The sequence below is a fragment of the Danio aesculapii genome, chromosome 3 (assembly GCF_903798145.1).
Source record: "Danio aesculapii chromosome 3, fDanAes4.1, whole genome shotgun sequence".
NCBI classification, from domain to species: Eukaryota; Metazoa; Chordata; class Actinopteri; order Cypriniformes; family Danionidae; genus Danio; species Danio aesculapii.
Window position 1 is genome coordinate 9,329,017 of NC_079437.1, and position 21,015 is coordinate 9,350,031.

The 21,015-nt window shown below is 35.1% G+C and overlaps 1 protein-coding gene across 1 annotated transcript in view; it reads left to right on the forward strand.

Moving 5' to 3' along the window:
* The first annotated feature begins 648 nt into the window (after positions 1 to 648).
* Positions 649 to 21,015, forward strand: part of gpr139 (G protein-coupled receptor 139) — a 38,233-nt gene continuing 17,866 nt past the window's right edge. The window contains exon 1 of the mRNA XM_056450060.1: positions 649 to 817. Within this exon, the coding sequence (XP_056306035.1) occupies positions 694 to 817 (124 nt within the window). The 5' untranslated portion in view covers positions 649 to 693. The remainder of the gene's footprint in view (positions 818 to 21,015) is intronic.

Sequence of the window (21,015 nt, forward strand, 5' to 3'; positions counted from 1 at the left end):
GAACGCAGGGAGAACATGCAAACTCCACACAGAAACGCCTACTGACTCAGCCGAGGCTCGAACCAGCGACCTTCTTGCTGTGAGGCGACAGCACTACCTACTGCGCCACTGCTAAATGTAATGATTTTACTAATTAAATAAACATCATTCGTTCGTTTCCCCACTTCAACTTTCAAGCGCTCGACAGTTCCGTCTTAGCATGTGCATGGTGGACGTACTGTACGTGTGACTGGCGCAAACGAGTCGAGTCATGCTTGGGCTCTTATTTACCTCTGGGTCGCCCTTGAGCCGTGAGTGTGCGACCACAGGAATCATCTCTCAGTGGTGTCAACAGCAATCCTCTCCTGCTCACTTAACGCCTCCCGCTCCTCCAACGTTCCTCTCCTTCGCGCCTCCTCCCCTCCTTCAGCACTTATTTTCACCCTTTTTGCGTTCATGGCTCCCCAGATTTCCTTCCCGACAGCTCGCAACATCCCTCTCTCTCTCTCTCTCTCCCTCTCTCTTTTTCTCCGCCACCTTTCCTCACACACACACACACACATCTCTCTGCCTTTCTTCCCATCACACCGCCAGCTTCATCGCCTCTCATCGTCTGTGTCTGCCACACACACACACTCATAGTCATTCTCTAGCTCTCACACGTGTCAGTCGGCTCTCCTTCTGCGTGTCCTGCAGTCCGGCTGTGGTTCAGTCATGGAGCACAGCCACATCTTCACCGTGCTGACCACCAACTCCAGCTCCTGGAGCCCTCGCGGTTGCCCTCTCGGACAGTTTCCAGTCATCTACTACAGTTCCTTACTCTGCCTCGGCCTTCCTGGTAAGAAACATGTTGTTTTCATGTTAACAGTGCACAATGCTTGCTCTTTTATGTTTCAACAGAAGTGCACAGGGGTCAAACAAGTGAACTGCCTCCAACATTCACATTTACAGCCGATCTGTGCAGGTTTAATCAAGAAATTCTCAGTTTAGCTTGTTTTTATGCATTATTTTATGTGAAGTGCATGGGCTGAGATTGTTTCCATTGATCATATTTGCAATCGATCAGTGCAGAATTTGTATTTGCATTCTTCAAATCTTAAAGCTTTCATGCTAGATTTTGTCTGAAGTGTCCAGAGGTGAATGCAGCGCATGAAATCACAATATTCACATTTGTAGACAATCAATACACAAATATTTGCATGAATGTTCTCCAAATCTTGATTGTGTTTTATGTATGGTTTTCTCTGAAGTGCACAGGGGTCAAATGTCTGCATCTGTTCCAATATGAACATCTTTTTAGCCAAATAACTAATTTATTTATTGACATGTTAGCACGATGCATGTTTTTATGTCATTTGAGTGAAGTGCAATGGGTTGAGTGTGTTCATTTGTGCTATTTGCAATCGATCAGTGCAGAATATGGATTGGTATTCTTCAAATCTTGATTTCTTGATGCGCTTCAGTCGAAATTTGGCATGAAAGCATGCAACTTGCGTGAAAGTAGCGCATCATTCCCATTGTATAAGCGCTATACAAATAAAGGTGAATTGAATGTTTACGTGTAAGGACAAGCAATACACTATATTATGGCAAATATTCTTAAAATCTTGATAGTGTTTTAATGCATGGGTTTCTCTGAAGTGCAGAGGTCACAGCAGTGCACTGCTTCCAACATTCACATTCACAGCCGATCAGTTCAGGTTTAATCAGGAAATTCTCAGTTTAGCTTGTTTTTATGCATTATTTTATGTGAAGTGCATGGGCTGAGATTGTTTCCATTGGTCATATTTGCAATCGATCAGTGCAGAATTTGTATTTGCATTCTTCAAATCTTAAAGCTTTCATGCTAGATTTTGTCTGAAGTGTCCAGAGGTGAATGTAGCGCATGAATCACAATATTCACATTTGTAGACAGTCAATACACAAATATTTGCATGAATGTTCTCAAAATCTTCATTGTGTTTTGGGTATGGTTTTCTCTGAAGTGCACAGGGGTCAAACATGTGCATCTGTTCCAATATGAACATTTTTTTATCCAAATAACTTATTTATTGACATGTTAGCACAATGCATGTTTTTATGTCATTTGAGTGAAGTGTATGGGGTGAGTGTGTTCATTTGTGCTATTTGCAATCGATCAGTGCAGAATATGGATTGGTGTTCCTCAAATCTTGATTTCTTGATGCGCTTCAGACAAAATTTGGAATCAAAGCATGCAACTTGGGTGAAAGTAGCGCATCATTCCTAATGTTTACATGTAAGGACAAGCAATACACTATATTAGGGTTAATATTCTTAAAATCTTGAGTGTTTTAATGCATGGGTTTCTCTGAAGTGCAGAGGTCACAGCAGTGCACTGCTTCCAACATTCACATTCACAGCCGATCAGTGCAGGTTTATCAAGCAGATATCTGAGCTCTCAATTTAGCACGATGCATGCTTTTTTTGTATTCTCTCTAATCCATGAAGTGAGATTGTTCCCGTTTTTTATATTTGTTCTAGATCAGGACAGAATTTGGATTTGCATTCTTCAAATTACAGCTGCACAATTCTGGCTAAAATAGGAAAATAAATAATTCTGGCTTCTTCCTAATCTTAACTGCCTCTCTGGCTATACCACTAACTGTACTCTCTCTCTCTCTCTCAAAAAAAAAAAACATCTAATGCTTTGCTTCTTAGACTTTACACACCTGAAACTTGTCTATAGCACTTACTCACTGCTGCTCTTATAGTTGTTTAAATTGCTTCCTTGTCCTCATTTGTAAGTCGCTTTGGATAAAAGCGTCTGCTATATGACTAAATGTAAATGTAAAATGAGAATCGCGATGTTTTTTGCTTAAAATAAAGATCAGGATTTTCTCACGATTCTGTAGATGTAAAATAAAGGTTAATATGAGTCTGCAGTTATTATTGTTTTTTTTTCTCAAACATATGGTAAAACAACAATAATAATATTATGTGTAGGTCTACTGGTTTCTATAAATAATTCTATTTTACTCATAATAATTCTGATGTTGAATTATGTTTGAGATATATGCTTGCAATCTGTCATTGACAACATTATTAGACCATTTAATTTACTGGTAAACTCAACGTCATACAGGCTAGAGTAGTTATACTGACACTGTTAACATTTATTTTCATGCACAACTGTGTGTTCGCTATGAAAGAGAAACATATCAAATGCTTGTCGTAATCATAACTCTAAAATGCGATCTGATAATTTAAATTATGTACATGCTTTCGGTTTCATTTTCACTGCTAAGTGCTGTTCATACTTCGCTCGCGTCTCTCAAACGATCACTCTGTGCCACAAACTGAATATTATTTACAACTTTATTACCTCACAGCCTATGCAGGTTCTGTTCACTAAAGTAGACGCATGCGCCTATCATTAAGCAGGGTGTGCGCCCGCCCTCTCTGTGATAACAGGTCACGGTCAGCAGCTCACATCACTTGTGATTTCCCGGCCGCGAACACAGCATTGTATGAAGACAAAACTGACATTTTTAGGTGAATTATACCTTATAAATACAGTATGTGACTCTTTCAACATCATTTGGAGGTGTCCATGTCGCTGAGCAATGTGTGTGAAACAATGAAAAGACTCGTGCAGGTGCCTTTGCTTCTCTCCTGAACTTGAAAATATGATTGGCAAAATCGTAGAAATGCTGGATTAAGATCGTCTAGAGCAGGGATGGGCAAACTCGATCCTGGAGGCCCGGTGTCCCTGCATAGTTTTGCTCCAACATTAATCAAACACACCTGCTTGTAGCTTTCTAGTGATCTTGAAGACACTAATTAGGGTGTTCAGGTGTGTTTGATTAGTGTTGGAGCAAAACTCTGCAGGGACACCGGCCCTCGAGGATCGAGTTTGCCCATGCCTGGTCTAGGGGGTCGAATTGAGATCTTTTTTTGATTGTGCAGCTCTACTTCAAATCTTGATTTTTTTAGTTGCATGCTTTCATGCATGATTTTGTCTGAAGGGTGCAGAGCAGAAAATAGGTCAATATTCACATTTGTGGACAATCAATACACATATTTACATGAATGTTCTTCAAATCTTGATTTTGTTTTAATGCATGGTTTTATCTGAAGTGCACAGAGGTCAAACGTGTGCATCTGTTCCAACATGAACATTTTTATCCAAATAACTAATTTATTGAATCTAGAGTTAGCATGATGCATGTTTTATGCATGATTTTGCATGAAGTGCATGGAGTGAGATTGTTTTCATTTGTCATATTAACAATCGATCAGTGCAAAATTTGTATTCATATTCTTTAAATCTTGATTTCTAGATGCACTTTAGACAAAATTTAGCATAAAAGCATGCAACTGAGGTGAAAACCATTCCCAACATTCACAGATTTGTGGTCAATCAATACACAAATATTTCCATTAATATTCTTGAAGTCTTGATTCTGTTTCAATGCATGGTCTTATCTGAAGTGCACAGAGGTCAAATGTGTGCATCTGTTCCAATATCAACATTTTTAGCCAAATAACTAATTTATTAAATCTCAAATTACCATGACGCATGTTTTATGCATGATTTTACATTAAGTGCATGAGCTGAGATTGTTTCCATTTGTTATATTAGCAATCGATCAGTGCAAAATTTGTATTCATATTCATCAAATATTGATTTCTTGATGAACATCAGACAAGATCTAGCATGAAAGCATGCAAGTGAGGTGAAAGTAGCGCATCATTCACAACTTTCATATTTGTGGACTCTCTATATACTATATTTGCATTAATATTCTTTAAATTCCTGATTGTGTTTTAATGCATGGTTTTCTTTGAAGTGCACAGGGGTCTTATAGTTGGTCAGTTCAGGTTTATCATGCAGATTCTTCAATTCTCAATTTAGCACCACCCATGTTTTTATGCCTTCTCAATTGAGTGAGGCGAGATGGTTTCTATTTTTCATATTTGCACTAGATCAGTGCAGAATTTGGGATTTGGATGCTTCAAATCTTGATTTTATTATGCATTCTTTCATGCATGATTTTGTCTGAAGATGAAAGTAGCATAATATTAACATTTTTGGATAATCAATACACAAATATTTGCATTAATGTTTTTAAAATCTTGATTTTGTTTTAATGCATGGTTTTCTCTAAAGTGCACATGAGTCAAATGTGTGCATCTGTTCCAATATGAACATTTTGAGCCAAATAACTAATTTATTAAATCTCAAATTAGCATGATGCATGTTTTTACACATGATTTTGTGTGAAGTGCATAGGCTGAGATTGTTTCCATTTGTCATATTTGCAATCAATCCGTACATAATTTGTATTCGTATTCATAAAATCTCAATTTCTTGAGGCACATCAGACAAGATCTAGCATGAAAGCATGCAACTGAGGTAAAAGTAGCGCATCATTCACATATTTGTGGACTCTCTATATACTATATTTGCATTAATATTCTTTAAATTCCTGATTGTGTTTTAATGCATGGGTTTCTTTGAAGTGCACAGGGGTCTTATAGTTGGTCAGTTCAGGTTTATCATGCAGATTCTTCAATTCTCAATTTAGCACCACCAATGTTTTTATGCCTTCTCAATTGAGTGAGGCGAGATGGTTTCTATTTGTCATATTTGCACTAGATCAGTGCAGAATTTGGGATTTGGATTCTTCAAATCTTGATTTTATTATGCATGCTTTCATGCATGATTTTGTCTGAAGATGAAAGTAGCATAATATTAACATTTTTGGATAATCAATCCACAAATATTTGCATGAATGTTCTTAATTTTGATTCTGTTTTAAATTCATGTATGGTTTTATCTGAAGTGCACAGGGGTCAAACGTGTGCATCTGTTCCAATATGAACATTTTTAGCCAGATATCTAATTATTTAAATCTCAAGATGGCATGACGCATGTTTTACGTATGATTTAGTGAGAAGTGCATGGGTTTGAGATTGTTTATTTGTCACATTAGCAATCAATCAGCACAGAATGTGGATTGGTATTCTCCAAATCTTGATTTCTTGATGCACTTCAGACAAAATCTGAGGTGAAAATAGCGCATCATTCCCAATATTCACGCTTGTGGACAATCAACACACAAATATTTGCATGAATATTCTTAAAATCTAGTTTCTGTTTTGATGCATGGTCTCTCCAAGTGCACAGGGGTCACAGAAGTGCATTACTTCCAACGTTCACATTTACAGTTGATCAGTATAGGTGTATCAAGCAGATTCTTCAATTCTCAATTTAGCACATGGTCCATGTTATGCATTTTCTCAATTGCATGGGGTGAGATTGTTCCCATTTCTCATATCTGCATTAAATGAGTACATATTTTGAATTTGTATTCAAATCTTGATATCTTAGTTGCACAATGCATGCTTTTAATGCTTGATTTTGTCTGAAGTGCAACTGAGGTGATCATTCCCGATATTCACAGATTTGTGGTCAATCAATACACAAATATTTGCATTAATATTCTTAAAATCTTGATTGTGTTTTAATGCATGGTCTTATCTGAAGTGCACAGGGGTCAATCTGTTCCAATATGAAAATTTGTAGCAAAATAACTAATTTATTGAATCAAGTTAGCATGATGCTTGTTTTATGCATGATTTTGTGTGATGGTCTGAGATTGTTTCCATTGGTCATGTTCGCAATCAATTAATACAGAATTTGTATTCATCTTCTTCAAATCATGATTTCTTATGACGAATGCTTTCATGCTAGATTTTGTCTGAAGTGCACTGAGGTGAAAGTAGTGCATCATTCGCTATATTCCTATTTTAAACAATCGATATACAAATATTTGCATAGAGGTCACGGGTAACGGGTAATATTAACATTGATAGTCAAATTTCAAGTTCATGAACTCTCAGTTTATGTATGTTTTCATGCATGATTGTTGTCTGAAGTATGTGCACTGAAAAAAGTGTTGCATGCAAAACTGTTGCAAACAATTTATTTGTGCTGAGTTTAAACAAACAAATTACTTTTAATAATGTTCAACTTAATTTGTTTGTTTAAATTCAGCCCAAATAAATAGTTTACAAGCACTCAACGTAAAGAAAAATGGAGTAAATCCAAGGAATCATCTTTGAATAATTTTTTTCAGTGTGGGGTGAGAGATTGCTACGCTGAGAAAAAATTATGTCTGCAAACAATTTCTATGTGTTGAATTTAAACAAACAAATTACATTGAGTAATGTTCAATTTAATTTGTATGTTTAAATTCAGCCCAAATAAATTGTTTACAACCATTTAATTTAATTAAAAACTTAATTAAAAACATTTTGTAAATGCAAGGAAATCATCTTTGAATAGTTTTTTCAGTGATATTTTCAATCAATTATTGCAGAATTTGCATGCATATTCTTATAAAATATTGATCATCTAGTGCAGAATACATGCTTACATGGAAGATTTTGTCTGCATGGTGAATGTAGTGCTATAATTTGGATTATTTATGTATTACAGGGGATCTATTATTAAAAAAAATCATTTTATAAATGTTTAAACAGTTGTGTGGCAACAGTCTGTGAATATAACCAGCCTCTAATGATAAAAATGATTGAATTCTATGTTTTATAATCACACTTGATAAAAGCAGTCTGCAGAAACTACAGAACGATTGACATTCTCCCTTTGTACATGTCATCAGAGGGGAAAGCTCCACCCATCAGTAATGACCTCTCACTCATTAGCATAGACAGGCCTGAGTGAGATCCAGCTAGGCATGTGCCGGTATCACATTTTCATGCTGCGATTAATTGATTGAGCTTTTATCACGGTATACGGTATTATCACGATATTGTAATTTTACTAGAGAAACAGGTAAAAAAACACAAAAAACTTCAGTTTCGTCAACTTAGTAACTTTAATAACTTTTTAATTAACTAAAAGTACTTCAAACATTTAAATACAAATAAATATAAATAAAACAATACACAATATAAAAGTAAACTTGAGCAATTATATCAAAGTGAATGTGCAAAGGGAAAGCAATCCCTCTGCATTTTTTTGGAACCCAAAATATTTCCAAACCTCTGACTTTACCCTTTTTGAAGGGGGATAAATTGTCGGCAGCGTTCCTCTTTCCGCCATGCTTCTTCTTCGTGTGAGGATTATAGTGCGGTGGCAGCGGCGGCACACAGTGCTTCTACATGTGGGGATTGTTTACATCAGAGTGCGCATCAGTTCTGCGCAGCATATACGCAGTGTTTCTTCAAGCGGTTGATGGAAAATAAGCTAAGGCGCGTTCTAAGAATATAAATTCGGATCTATTATTTTTCACGGTATTTTGAAGTGCCCGCGATAACAATATCATGCATATTCATTACCGTGATTTATCGCATTACCGAATACCGGCACAAGCCTAGATCCAGCTGTCTGCAATTCGAGATTTCACAGTGACTGTCAGTTCATGCACATCATTTAGTACGTCATAAATGTTTTATTCTGAAGTGCACAGAGGCCAAAGTAGTGCACTATCCTCAATATTTACATCAGAACAGTGTTTAATTTCGTCTAGAGCAGGATGCATGTTTCAATATATGACTTTTTTCTAAAGTGCATAAAGGTCAGGAGTACATTACCATGATTAATAACACTTGTTGCCAATCAGTACGGATTTTTCATGCATATTTAAAATCTCAATTACCAAGTACTTGATGCATGTTTTCATGCTTGGTTTGAGTGCATCATCTACAATATTTACATGTGTGGACAATTAGAACAGTTTTCATATTCTTAAAATCTTGATCATCTAGTGTGGAATGCATGTGTTCATGCATGATTTTTGTCTTAAGTGTATAAAGGTCATGGCAGTACATTACCATGATTAATAACATTTACTGCCAATCAATACAGATTTTCATGCATATTTAAAATCTCAATTACTAAGTGCATGATGTATGTTTTCATGCACGATTTGTCTGTGGTGCACAGGGGTGAAGAGCGCACCTTCGAAAATATTCACATTTGCGGTCAATCAGTTCATGCACATTGAGTACTTTGTGCATGTTTTAAAGGTCACCTATTATGCCACTTTTTACAAGATGTAAAATAAGTCACTGATGTCTCTAGAGTGTGTATGTGACGTTTCAGCTCAAAATACAACACAAATAAGGTTTTAAAACTAATTAAAACTGCCTCTTTTGGGTTTTGATCCTAATTGTGCCATTTTGGTGACTGTCACTTTAAATGCAAATGAGATTGTGCTCTTTTCAAAAGAGGGCGGAGCTACAAATGCCTGTGTGTCAGCATAGTGGCAGATTCAAAAACAAGATGAACATGATTTCAGTGAAAAACTGATCTGGTGTTCATTTGTGCATCCTAAAACTCCACATTTATAATCTGCTTAGTCACTGACATTATCTTCAGTAGAGACGCAACGATTATGGATGTTTGTTGTACAATTATAGTCGGAGGAATAATCATGGTTATGACTATTATTATGCATTCTTTCATTTTCAAAACACTACTAGTTAAGAAAATCATGTGCTAAGTATTGCTGTTCAATAACCAAATAATACAGCACAAAATAATCATAAAAACAAACAATAGTCCATTTTTCTTTGGACCTAAAAATAAATAAAAAAAAAAGGTTTTGGCTTTTAAACATAGGTATAAATTTTATACTGAAAATGACAATAATAAATAAGTAAATAAATAAATAAAAATACATAAAAATTGTATTTTGTCTCATATAAATCTAGCTACACATTAAGTATTTCCCTTTTAAAGAGAGCAAATGTAGTCAAAGGCTGCCTTTCTGTCTGAAAGGCACTTTTGATCAACAATATTACAAAATTGTTTGGTATTTTTATTTTGTATTAATTTTTTTAGTTGGAGTAGAAATGTGTATATTTCATGCAAAGTGTGAAGCTGATCGGTCAGTTCTTGTCACGTGACATGCAATGCGCTCACGGGATTCTTTAACGTTAAACTAGCGCACAGTTAGCATAACTTTGCTTAGTTGCAGCTGTTTTGTTGAGAAGACTTTACGATTAATTTAACTGTGACGAACTAAAGGGCAGTTAATAGTGAAACCGGTTTATTGTTGCATCCTTAATCTTCAGCAGATGAAAACTCTAATGGTGGACGACTGCTTCTCACTTAGGGATGTTTATGCTAATGAGGATGATATCATCACTATTGGGCGGGGGCTTTCACCCTCTGATGATGCAGTGTTAGTTTTAATGAAGTGTGATTACAAAAAAAATGAAGTTAAAGGGCACCTATTTTACCTCTTTTTCAAAAACTGAAAGAATTGAACTGAAACCAGCTTAAATGTTCCCGAATAAAATGTGTTGTGGTAATATATATGAGACTTCTTTATTTAATTTTTTACAATTTATTTATTTATTTTATTAGGATATGCAAGTAGTACACAAAATGGGATCACATTCAAAGAGAACAAAACAACAATGTGTGCATGTGTGTGCATGCATGTAAAGGAAACTAGGTGGATAGTCTGAGTACATACATATGGGAAAAAAAAATAAATAAATAAAAAGAAAATAGAAAATAGGAAAAAAAAAATATATATATATATATATATATATATTTTTTTTTTTTCCTATTTTCTATTTTCATTAAATGAAACAAATAGAATAGAAATATATGAAATAGAGAGAAAAAAAAAACTACAACTACTACTACCACGACATCTACTACAACTGATACTACTACAATGACTACTACAACAACATTTCCCACTACTACAACATCTGCTACTTCTGATACTACTATATCAATGACGTCTACTATTACTGCTACTACTACAACTATTACTTCAACAACTACAATCACTACTACCACTATTACAACAACGACAGCAACCGTTACTAATAACCTATTAAGTTTTAAGGTGGCCAAGTCTATTTTTTTTTTCGGTGCTTGCATTGCTTTTTCAAATTCACACAATATATCTATACGCGTCTAATTTGTGTTTAATTCGATTGAATGATGAACACAGACATGCGCATTTCAGACAATATTAAGCCTATTTACTTTATTTAAAAAATATCAGGCCTATATTTATTTATATAGGCTATTAAAATATATTTTATTTAAACTAGCCTGTATTAAATTAAAACCAGCACTTTACCATGACTATACGTCAGCAATATCCCACGTCTAAAATGAAACTAGTTCTCTTATCAGAAAACAATAAATGCATATCCCAAGTGCAAAATTGTGTTCGATTTTAGCAAATACAAATGCAACCTTGTTGATTATTACTTTTGCGATGAAAATGATCAGACCTTAAGTCGCACTTTTCTCAAATGAACAAAAAAAAAAAAAAACAACCTTCACCACATAGAAACAGTTATGAGTGGCCGATGAGTCCTCTGTGTTCCATCAATGCATCCTCATTTCTTCTGTGAGTAGATAAATATCATTTCATTTGCTTTCATACATTTATATTACATCCATTTTGCGGCAGTCCTGCAGATAAATGTAATGGACCCGTCAAATCCTGTCCCGCACCACACTGTTGCATCGAGTCTTGTTTGATATAATTCCGGTTTCAGTGCCTATTTAGCTGTAAGAGCGGGGTGATTTGCAATGGTTTTATTATTTTCCAAGATAAAACAATGCAAATGAAGCAGAATAAGTAAAAAATAAATTAATTAATTATTAAAAAAAATAATAATAATAAAAAAAAATAAAAAAAATCACCAAAAGAATAAATTCGTTTTGATTTTTATTTTCGATTTCGATTTTATTTTTGATTAGATTTTAATTAAATTAAAAACATTTAGAAATGGTTAAAATAATGAGTGAATAAGTAAACATAACACTGTTGCAGCCCCAAGCTATAGTATCAAGTATCAGCGATCTCACAGGGGGACGACATGGTAATCTGAAAATTTCGTATATCGCCCATCACTAAATGTGACAGGATACACGTTAATAATCACCACTGTATGGACATCTGTTATGTTAATGTACAAAATAAACCTGATTTGATGTCCACAAACTGAGATTAAAGCATCATCTTTTATAATTGGTGATGAATAAGTGATTTTACTGTCTTTATTACAAACATGCACTGTTTTAAAAACGTTTTAAACTTGTAAAACTCATTCTTGATCACATTTGATGATGATCACAGAGCGCTTAACAGATCTTTTAATTACGGTTTCTTTGCGCATGTCTTGTCTGTTAAGATTATACACGTTACCACAGAGACATGTTAATACGTGGCGGTCAATCAATTCGGTGGGCGAGAAAACGGCACTCCTACATCACGTTGTGGTGGGCCACAAAATGGGAGGGATTTTGATCCTATTTTAACATCAGGATATTTAAAAAAAATACATTAAAAAAAGACACTTATTTCACACCAATATGACTGTGGACACATACCTACACACAGTTCTGTACTAACAGCTTACAAAAGATGATTTTTATCATAGGTAAGGATGTCACGATTTCGATTTTAAATCAAAAACGATTGAAATTCATGCTCATGTCGATTATCGAATAAAATATTGGAATCGTCGATGCTGCTACGCTCCCAGCTTGGCTTGCAAAGCGAAAAAAATAAAATAAAATTAAAAAAACACGAAGTGCTGCGAGTCAACCTAACAGCTACAACAAACAACCAAAAGATAGCATGGCAACTGCAGACACAGGACACCCATCAATAGAACTTGAACCCCCTCCTCTTCACAGAAGTCGGCGGTGTGGAAGTATTTTGGATTTCCAGTGAGTTATGTTGACAACGTTCGTGTTGTCAACAAAAAATAAATAAATAATACAGTTTGCAAGCTCTGCTATGTACGTATACCACAATATTCCACCGGCAGCACAACTTACATGGCAGGGCATCTCCGCAGGCACCACAAAAACATTGATTTCTCTGTTAAACCGACAAGTATAACACAAACTACTCTCCCCTCTTTGGAATAAAACTTCCAAGTAACTCAACATGTGCAAAGGCAATTACAAGCATGGTAGGAGTATTTATAGACATGGACATGCGACCTTATTCAGTGGTAGAAAACTCCGGTTTTAGGCATTTAATTAGCATGCTAGAACTGCGCTACGAAATCCCAAGTAGAACGCATCTCACAGCTACGGTGATGCCCTTCATGTACAATAATGTGAAGGAGAAAGTTATTGATGGTCTTAGCAGTGCTCATTTAGTAGCCTTGACTACAGATTGCTGGACCTCCAGAGCAACACAGAGCTTCATGACCGTCACAGCGCACAAAGGTCACATGTTATTATATTGCATAAAAAAAGTCTTAAAATGGCATTGCTTGTGCTTTCAAATTTCTCTTTTTTTTTCAAATGGAACAGTGACTTTAGAATGGAAAATGTAATCGAATCGAAGATTTGGAGGATTGTGACACCCTTAATCATAGTGCTATATAGACTAATTACCAACCTACGTCAAGCATGACATTACACGGGTTCCCGGTTGCAATAGCCAATATGCCGTGTTGTGCGGTAGGATGCCAAATTCGTCCAAAAATAGAAAACTTAACTTTTACTGTACACCACACTGCTTTTAATGCCAACTGCAGACATCTTTGGCTAAAAGGGAGCTGAATGAAGTGAGGACCTAATTAGAAATGCTGGACTCTGCAGTTCTTATTTCATATCGGGTAAGTTCTCGCTATGCTGAATCATACACATTACTCGTTTTTAATTGCAGCAATGATTTTAGCAAAAACAGTTACATGTGATTAATTAAACTGCGAACACTGAATGCTGAGAATGAAACGTGAAAGTGTAAGTTCACATACCCTGCCGTACAGGTGCAGTTCTCTGTCAGAATGCAGTTGTTCTGCTTGTTGATGATTACCCAGGCCTTGTATAGCTCTGTCTTCTTTCCTTGTCTTTGGCTAGGCAGAACCTCGGTTTTTACCACTACCAAGTTTTGAATCTGGTAATCATGGAACATTATTTCTTGCACATGACCACACAGAGCATCCAAAGACTTGTAGGCCTTTAAGGTCTCTTGTAAAAACACGGAGTTTCAATGAGATTGTTGTATATTTCGGGCCACTGGATGCTTGGCCGTTTCGTCTTATCCAATAGCTTTCACCAGTATTGGTTCGGTTGCACATGAATAGCGTCTTTATATAACGAAAAATGTCTTTAAGAACGGCTTTATTATAACAAAAAAAAACAAATTTCTCGGAGATGATTTTTCAGCGTGAGAAAATGGATGTGTTGTATGAGAATACAGTCAATTGTGTGACTCTCACACAGTTGGCAGCTATATATTCATTGGGAGGGTGCTATCGCAAATGGACCTGTCAGACGAACGCCGCTCACTTTAACGTTAATTTTGCCGAATAACTGTGCTTATCACTGAGTGAGCATTATATAAATAATATATAATCAATATAACTTATTTCTAAGACAACAACAAACTCTGTACCACATCGGATGTCATTTCCTCGCTGTGAATGCTATCGCACCTGTTTTTTTTCTGCAACCTCGCTGCGCGCGCATTCTAAATGTTTACAAACATGGTAACTCGTCTAGTAGTACATGGTTGCCACACAACTATGTTTAAACCCCTCATAATTTTTGCATAATAGCTCCCCTTTAATGCCTGATTATTTCTGAATGTGCATTTTATCCCATATTAATAACTATTTTTGCACAATCACTACCAGTTTTTGATGCAGATTTCCTTTTATTGTGTGTATTTATGCAATGTGTAAGGATGAGGAACGCTCCATTCTGCACAATTCACATCTGAAGCCAACCAGGCTTTTAAATGTTTTAAAAATCATGATTTTGTAACATTCCTAAATGTTCCATAACCTTATGAAACGCAACCGTAATGGCTTCAGAACTGTGGGAAAAAATGCGTTCTTCAAAGGTCACTGGTGACAGGACAGACTTCAGCGTCGTGCATCATTTCCACAGGCTGCTAATCAGCTATCTGCAAGAAATAGCGGTGATTCCACAGATGGTGAAATTAGATCCGGCTGTAACTGGAGTGACCTGGGGAGCGAGACGGATGATGCATCAGACGTCTTGAGTTGTCGTGGTATTAACTGGCCTTTGGGTGTTTAATATTCAACCTCGTGGTCGCCAAAAAAAAAAAGAATTACATTTCGTTCCTCCACAATTGGCGGTTGATTGCTCCTTTATGACTAATGCTGTAATTTGCAAGGTGTCCTGAGCATTTTACATGCGAGCTCCTCTCTCAGGTCGGCCGGCGTGTGGCACAGTTTCAGCAGAATGATTCGTTGCCAGATTGAGATAAATCGCCGTGCCCTTGAGGCGCAGCGCTCAGCCTGAGCCGCTTCACACAAATATTTTCATTCGCTTTCAGGAGGCAGTCAGTCCTCCTTGTTGTTTGATTGCTAAATAGCAGCTTGAATTTTGACTCTGACACGGGTTGTGGGACAAATGCTGGCGTAATGAGACGAGATTTTTTTTTTTAGACGAGTCTTTATTCAACACGGTGTGAAAGTCATCACACCTGGCATGCTTTGGGTAAATGGAGGTGATGGAACAAGCGGAGATTGAGAGCAAAGGGTGAAGAAAGGAAGGTATTGTAGACAACGTGAGAAATGCAGCGAGAATGGAGGGAAAGAGAATGGAAGGGGAAAAAAAAAAGACTGTGTGATTGAGGATGTGAGGAGAGAGATTGGATTTACTGTTGCTACAAATAACAGTTTTAACGCTGAATATATTTGAAGCATTTTATAATTGCTTGTAAGTGATGTACAATTTTTCATTAGACACACTGTAAAAAAATGACCGTGATTTCAACGGTGAAAACTGCAAAAATGCTACAGCAAAAATTCGAAACCTGGTTAACATTCATTCATTTTCTTTTCGGCTTAATCCCTTAATTAATCTGGGGTCGCCACAGTGGAATGAACCGCCAACTTTTTATATATTACAAATTTATATAAACAAATATTAAAATCCCAACCCCTAGTACTGTTTGAATGCTGTTGCCTCGCCATTTGAAAATAATTCACCAATTAACTAGGAACCACATTATTAAACATTTTATGTACCATTCATAGTTTTAAAAAACATACTCCCTTACTAACAGTTAACATGCACAATTCTTTAAAAAACAAATGTGCTCTAGGATGAATTTTTTTAATTATTCGTACTAATTTATTTTGTGCATTTTGCAATTTTTCCTTCATATTCTGTGAGCAGCTACTATACCAAAATGATGTAGCATAATCAAAATGGGGTTGAATTAAAGCTCCTGCCAATCATTTTAAAGAATAAACATCAAGCAGATCAGATTGCCTTGCTAAGAACCAAATTTTTCCACATATATTCGTAAAAACCTCTTGCCATAACATCTCCTGATGATTTATTATCTATTAAACATCCCAAATAATTTACATCTTTCGACCCAATTGTCCAAACATTAATCCTAACTTCCTAAGTTCCTCTGAACACGCTATTTTAAAATCATTAATATATAAAAGAAAAAAATAAATGGACCTAAAATACTTCCTTGAGGAAATGTTTCAATTGATTGATATCCCTCCTTATCAATTGATTGATAAGGGAGCAGATAATATACCCTTTGTCAACTCTCTGGCTTCTATCATTCAGATAGGACTGAATCAACTTTAGGGACGCTTTATCAAACCCAATTGCTTTTAATTTATGTAATAAAATTTGATGGTCTACAGTGTCAAATGCCTTCAGAAGGTCAAGTAGCATGTTTAGAAGAGTAAACAATGACAGAATTTTCAGGTTTTTATGAACTATCTATTCCATTTTAATAACACATGCAAATGACTTTCCATTGATGCATGCTTTGTTAAGACAGTATAACATATGGCTGAAATACACCTAATTGATCATCTGGAATCTGGAGGTTTAAAGAAAAAATATCAAAACACTGAGAAAATCACATTTAAATTGGTCCAAGATAAGCTCTTAGCAATGCATATCACTAAACAAAAACTGAGTTATGATAGAATTACAATAGGAAATGTACAAAACTGTTAACTACACTGAAAAAAATTATTCAAAGATGATTCCATGGATTTACTCATTTTTTTTACGTTAAATGTTTGTAAACAATTTATTTGGGCTGAATTTCAACAAACAAATTAAGTTGAACATGATTAAATTTAATTTGTTTGTTTAAATTCAACACAAATAAATTGTTTGCAACAGTTTTGCATGCAACACTTTTTTCAATGTACTTTTCTGCTGAAAAAGTAAAATCAATAAAATAAATGCTGTACATTAATTTAACAGTTCTGTGTTAATTCAGATTAGCAGAGTAATTGTTTTTCTCGATATATGAATATATTTTGCAGAATAATCCCTTTTTCTTACAACTAAAGAAATTTGAAAATGCCTAAGAAACCAAGTCAGAAATTTGCTCATGACAATATGGATCAATTCAGAGTGGCAAATAAATAAATAAATAAATAAATAAATAAATAAATAAAATGTGTGTGATGCATAATATTTTGCTTTTTCTTTAAGGCCTCCAATTTTTTATCTATATAATGTTTTATTTATACATTGTGAAACATTACAAAAATGTACAAAAACATAAACATGTAACAATAAGCAAATACACTGAAGAGCATTTTGAACAAGAAATAATAATAAAAATATATAAATAATAATAAGATGAAAAAAATAAATAAATGAATAAAAAATAAACAAATAAAATAAATAAATAAACAAATAAACAAACAAACAAATAAATAAATAAATAAATAAATAAATAAATAAATAAATAAATAAATAAATAAATAAATAAATAAATAAATAAATAAATAAATAAATAAATAAAATACAACAACACTAGTGCAATCTTATATACAGAAAAAACAAGTCTATAATGTGTTGACTAGAACTAGTTTCCCGTACCAAGCTGGGCATTGGGGGTTGGAGACTCAATCAGGAGGAGCGGGGTCAAGCTGAAGAGGTTGGACATGTTTGTGAAGGGGTGCTAAACAGTGCTAGGTCGGTGAAGAGAGTACCTAATTTTTCTAATTTCATAAAATAAAGAACATTTCTTATCCAACAAGTGTGAGAAGGAGAGTGAGGGCTCTTCCAGTTCAGTAAGGCCTCAAATTTTAATCATACAAATAAAAGTTAAATTTATATTGTGTATACATTTAGATTTTATATTGAGTCAAGTAATTACTTTTTAAACAAATTAGACAAATTATTTAAATAAAATGTTAAGAGTGTAATTAGCAATTAATTACTTTCGTGAAGAAACTTACCCAACACTGACCTCTACTTAATATTTTAATGGTTTCTGGTGTAAAAGAAAACTCAATCATTTTGATAGACTGGTTTCGTGGTCCACTTTTAGCAGTGGGTCATGTCTGTTCTGAAACTTAAAACGTGAAAAAGAAAAAAAAAAGAAAAAGTAAAATGCTATTAGCTCTAAATAGTATGGCTGCACAATCGATTAGGGATCAGCAGTAGGGATGTAACGATTCATCTGAGCCGATTGAAAATAGATTCAAATAGGTGATGATTCAAATCGATACAACATGTTGAATGAATCCTGATACATGTTTTAAACAGTGGGGATACTCTGTTTAGAGGCACAAACTCGCTTTACCAGCATATCAGCGGCGAGCAAGAGCTGGGGCGACAGAGTAAAATGACAGTGGTGAAGTGCACCAGACAGAACACTAACTGTGTGCAAATACTGCAAAAAAGACGTTTACTTGCACTAACAGAACAACAAATATGATGCACATGAACCGTCAGCTACTGCCAGATGTCTTTACGCAAAAACACCATTAATAAGCCAAACCACGTGGACCGGATAATTTGCAGCTCCGCTTGCTCCGGCGAGTGCTACGGAGATCACGGTGCATCAGTGTTTTCATAGCGAAAGTGTGAAGATGTTTTTCAGACTGAAAGAAAAAGTGGTTCTGTCACAGAAGCAGGTATTAGATTATTTTTACCCTCTTCTTTTCAAATGAGTTTATGCATATTTTAATAATTTGCTTATTATTAATGAATATTTAAAATGTTCAAGTTTTTCTCTTCTTAACTGTATCATACTCATACTTATACTAATTAAAATGTATTATTCAATTTCATAATCATGTTCAACTCCTGTCTCTATCCTACTATATAATTAGTATTTTTATAATCAGTACGTGATGCCAGCAGCCAGTCCCCAGGAGCAGAGGGCCTATTGACCACTCTGTACACACTGCTCTCTGGTTTAGGAAAGGCTTTCCTCACCACTTCAGCCATCTCAGTCCCCAGTGAAAGAGTTTATCAGCAGGGGACATTGTAAATGTGCAAAGATCTCAATTTATGCCAGAAAACAGAGATATGCTGATATTTCTTTTTAAAAATATCACAAAAATAATCCCAGCACAGTCAGAGTTTTAGTTTGTTCGTATTAATGAGTCTTCTTTAGTTTGTATTATTATTATGCAGTTGAAGTCAGAAATATTAGCCCCCCTTTGAATTTCTTGTTAAATATTTCCCAAATGATGTTTAACAGAGCAAGGAAATTTTCACAGTATGTCTGATAATATTTTTTCTTCTGGAAAGTCTAAAAGGAGTTTAAAATTTTTTAAAAACCATTTTAAGGACAAAATTATTAGCACCTTCAAGCTATATTTTTTTCTCGATAGTCTACAGAACAAACCATCGATATACAATAACTTGACTAATCACCCAAACCTGCCTAATTAACCTAATTAAGCAGTAAATGTCACTTTAAGCTGTATAGAAGTGTCTAGAAAAATATCTAGTCAAATATTATTTACTGTCGTCATGACAAAGATAAAATAAATCAGTTAGTAGAAATGAGTTATTAAACTGTTATGTTTAGAAATGTGTTGAAAAAAAATTCTCTCAGTTAAACAGAAATTAAGGAAAAAAATAAACAGGGGGGCTAATAATTCAGGGGGGCTAATAATTCAGGGGGGCTAATAATTCAAGGAGCTAATAATTCTGACTTCAACTGTATATCTTGGAATTTATTTGTTTTTAAAATAGCAATTAATGTGATGGCAGAAATCACAATGTATTATTTTGCAGAAAATGTGCAGCATTTGAGAAAAAAGAAAGGGTTCTTGTTCACCTTGATTTTTTTAACGAAATTATTTGAAATAAATTTGTGACTGAATCATGAATAGTGTCGAATCGTGAGTCAGGTAAATCGTTACATCCCTATTCAGCATCAATATAACAATTCAGGATTCAGAGTCAGGATTATAGCTGAATAAATGCCAGAATTGAAACAGTATGTGATCTATGGTTAGTGTTATTTTACATTTGATTATTCAATTTGTATCAGAATACTTCTACACTGCAAAAACGTTTTTGCCTAGAAACAAGACAAAAACTCTAACAAATTTAAAGGGCACCTATGGTGAAAAATCTACTATTCAAGCTGTTTGGACAGACATGTGCCTGTATGGTGTATATGCCGTCATATTGGGGTGATATAAACACACCCATTCCTATTTTTTGTACAATTTAACAACATAAAAACGGTTGACCAATTGGAGCGGTTTTCAGATTGACCGCAACTTTACGTAGGAGTGCGGCTCCCCCGCCCACCGAATTGATTGACAGCTGCGCGCATTAACATGTCCGGTAGTCACGTGTATAATCATATCATCAAGAGAGGACGAGCGCAAAGCAACCGGGAATAAAAGGTGTGTTCAGTTCGTTAGGATCATCAATCATCATCAAACGTGATCAAGAGTGAGTTTCACATGTTTAAAATGTTTTAAAACAGAGCATGTGTGTAATGAATTATAGCGATTTAGCTTAGCTTTACTTCATCAGCACAGCCACGTGTCAGAACAATTATAAAGGAAGACGCTTCAGTCCCGGTTTGTGGACGTTAAATCAGGTTTATTTTGTACATTAGCATAACAGATATCCATACAGCAGTGGAGATTAACCTGTATCATGTCACATTTGCGTGCAAAAAGAGTGCAAAGCTAAACGGGCGCTCTGTCTGTCTGTGTGTGTGTCTGTGTGTGTCTGCTGCAATGTGTGTGCGTGCGTGAACTTTGTGTGACCCTGCCATGTAACTGCACAATAAATACTAATTGGTAAAG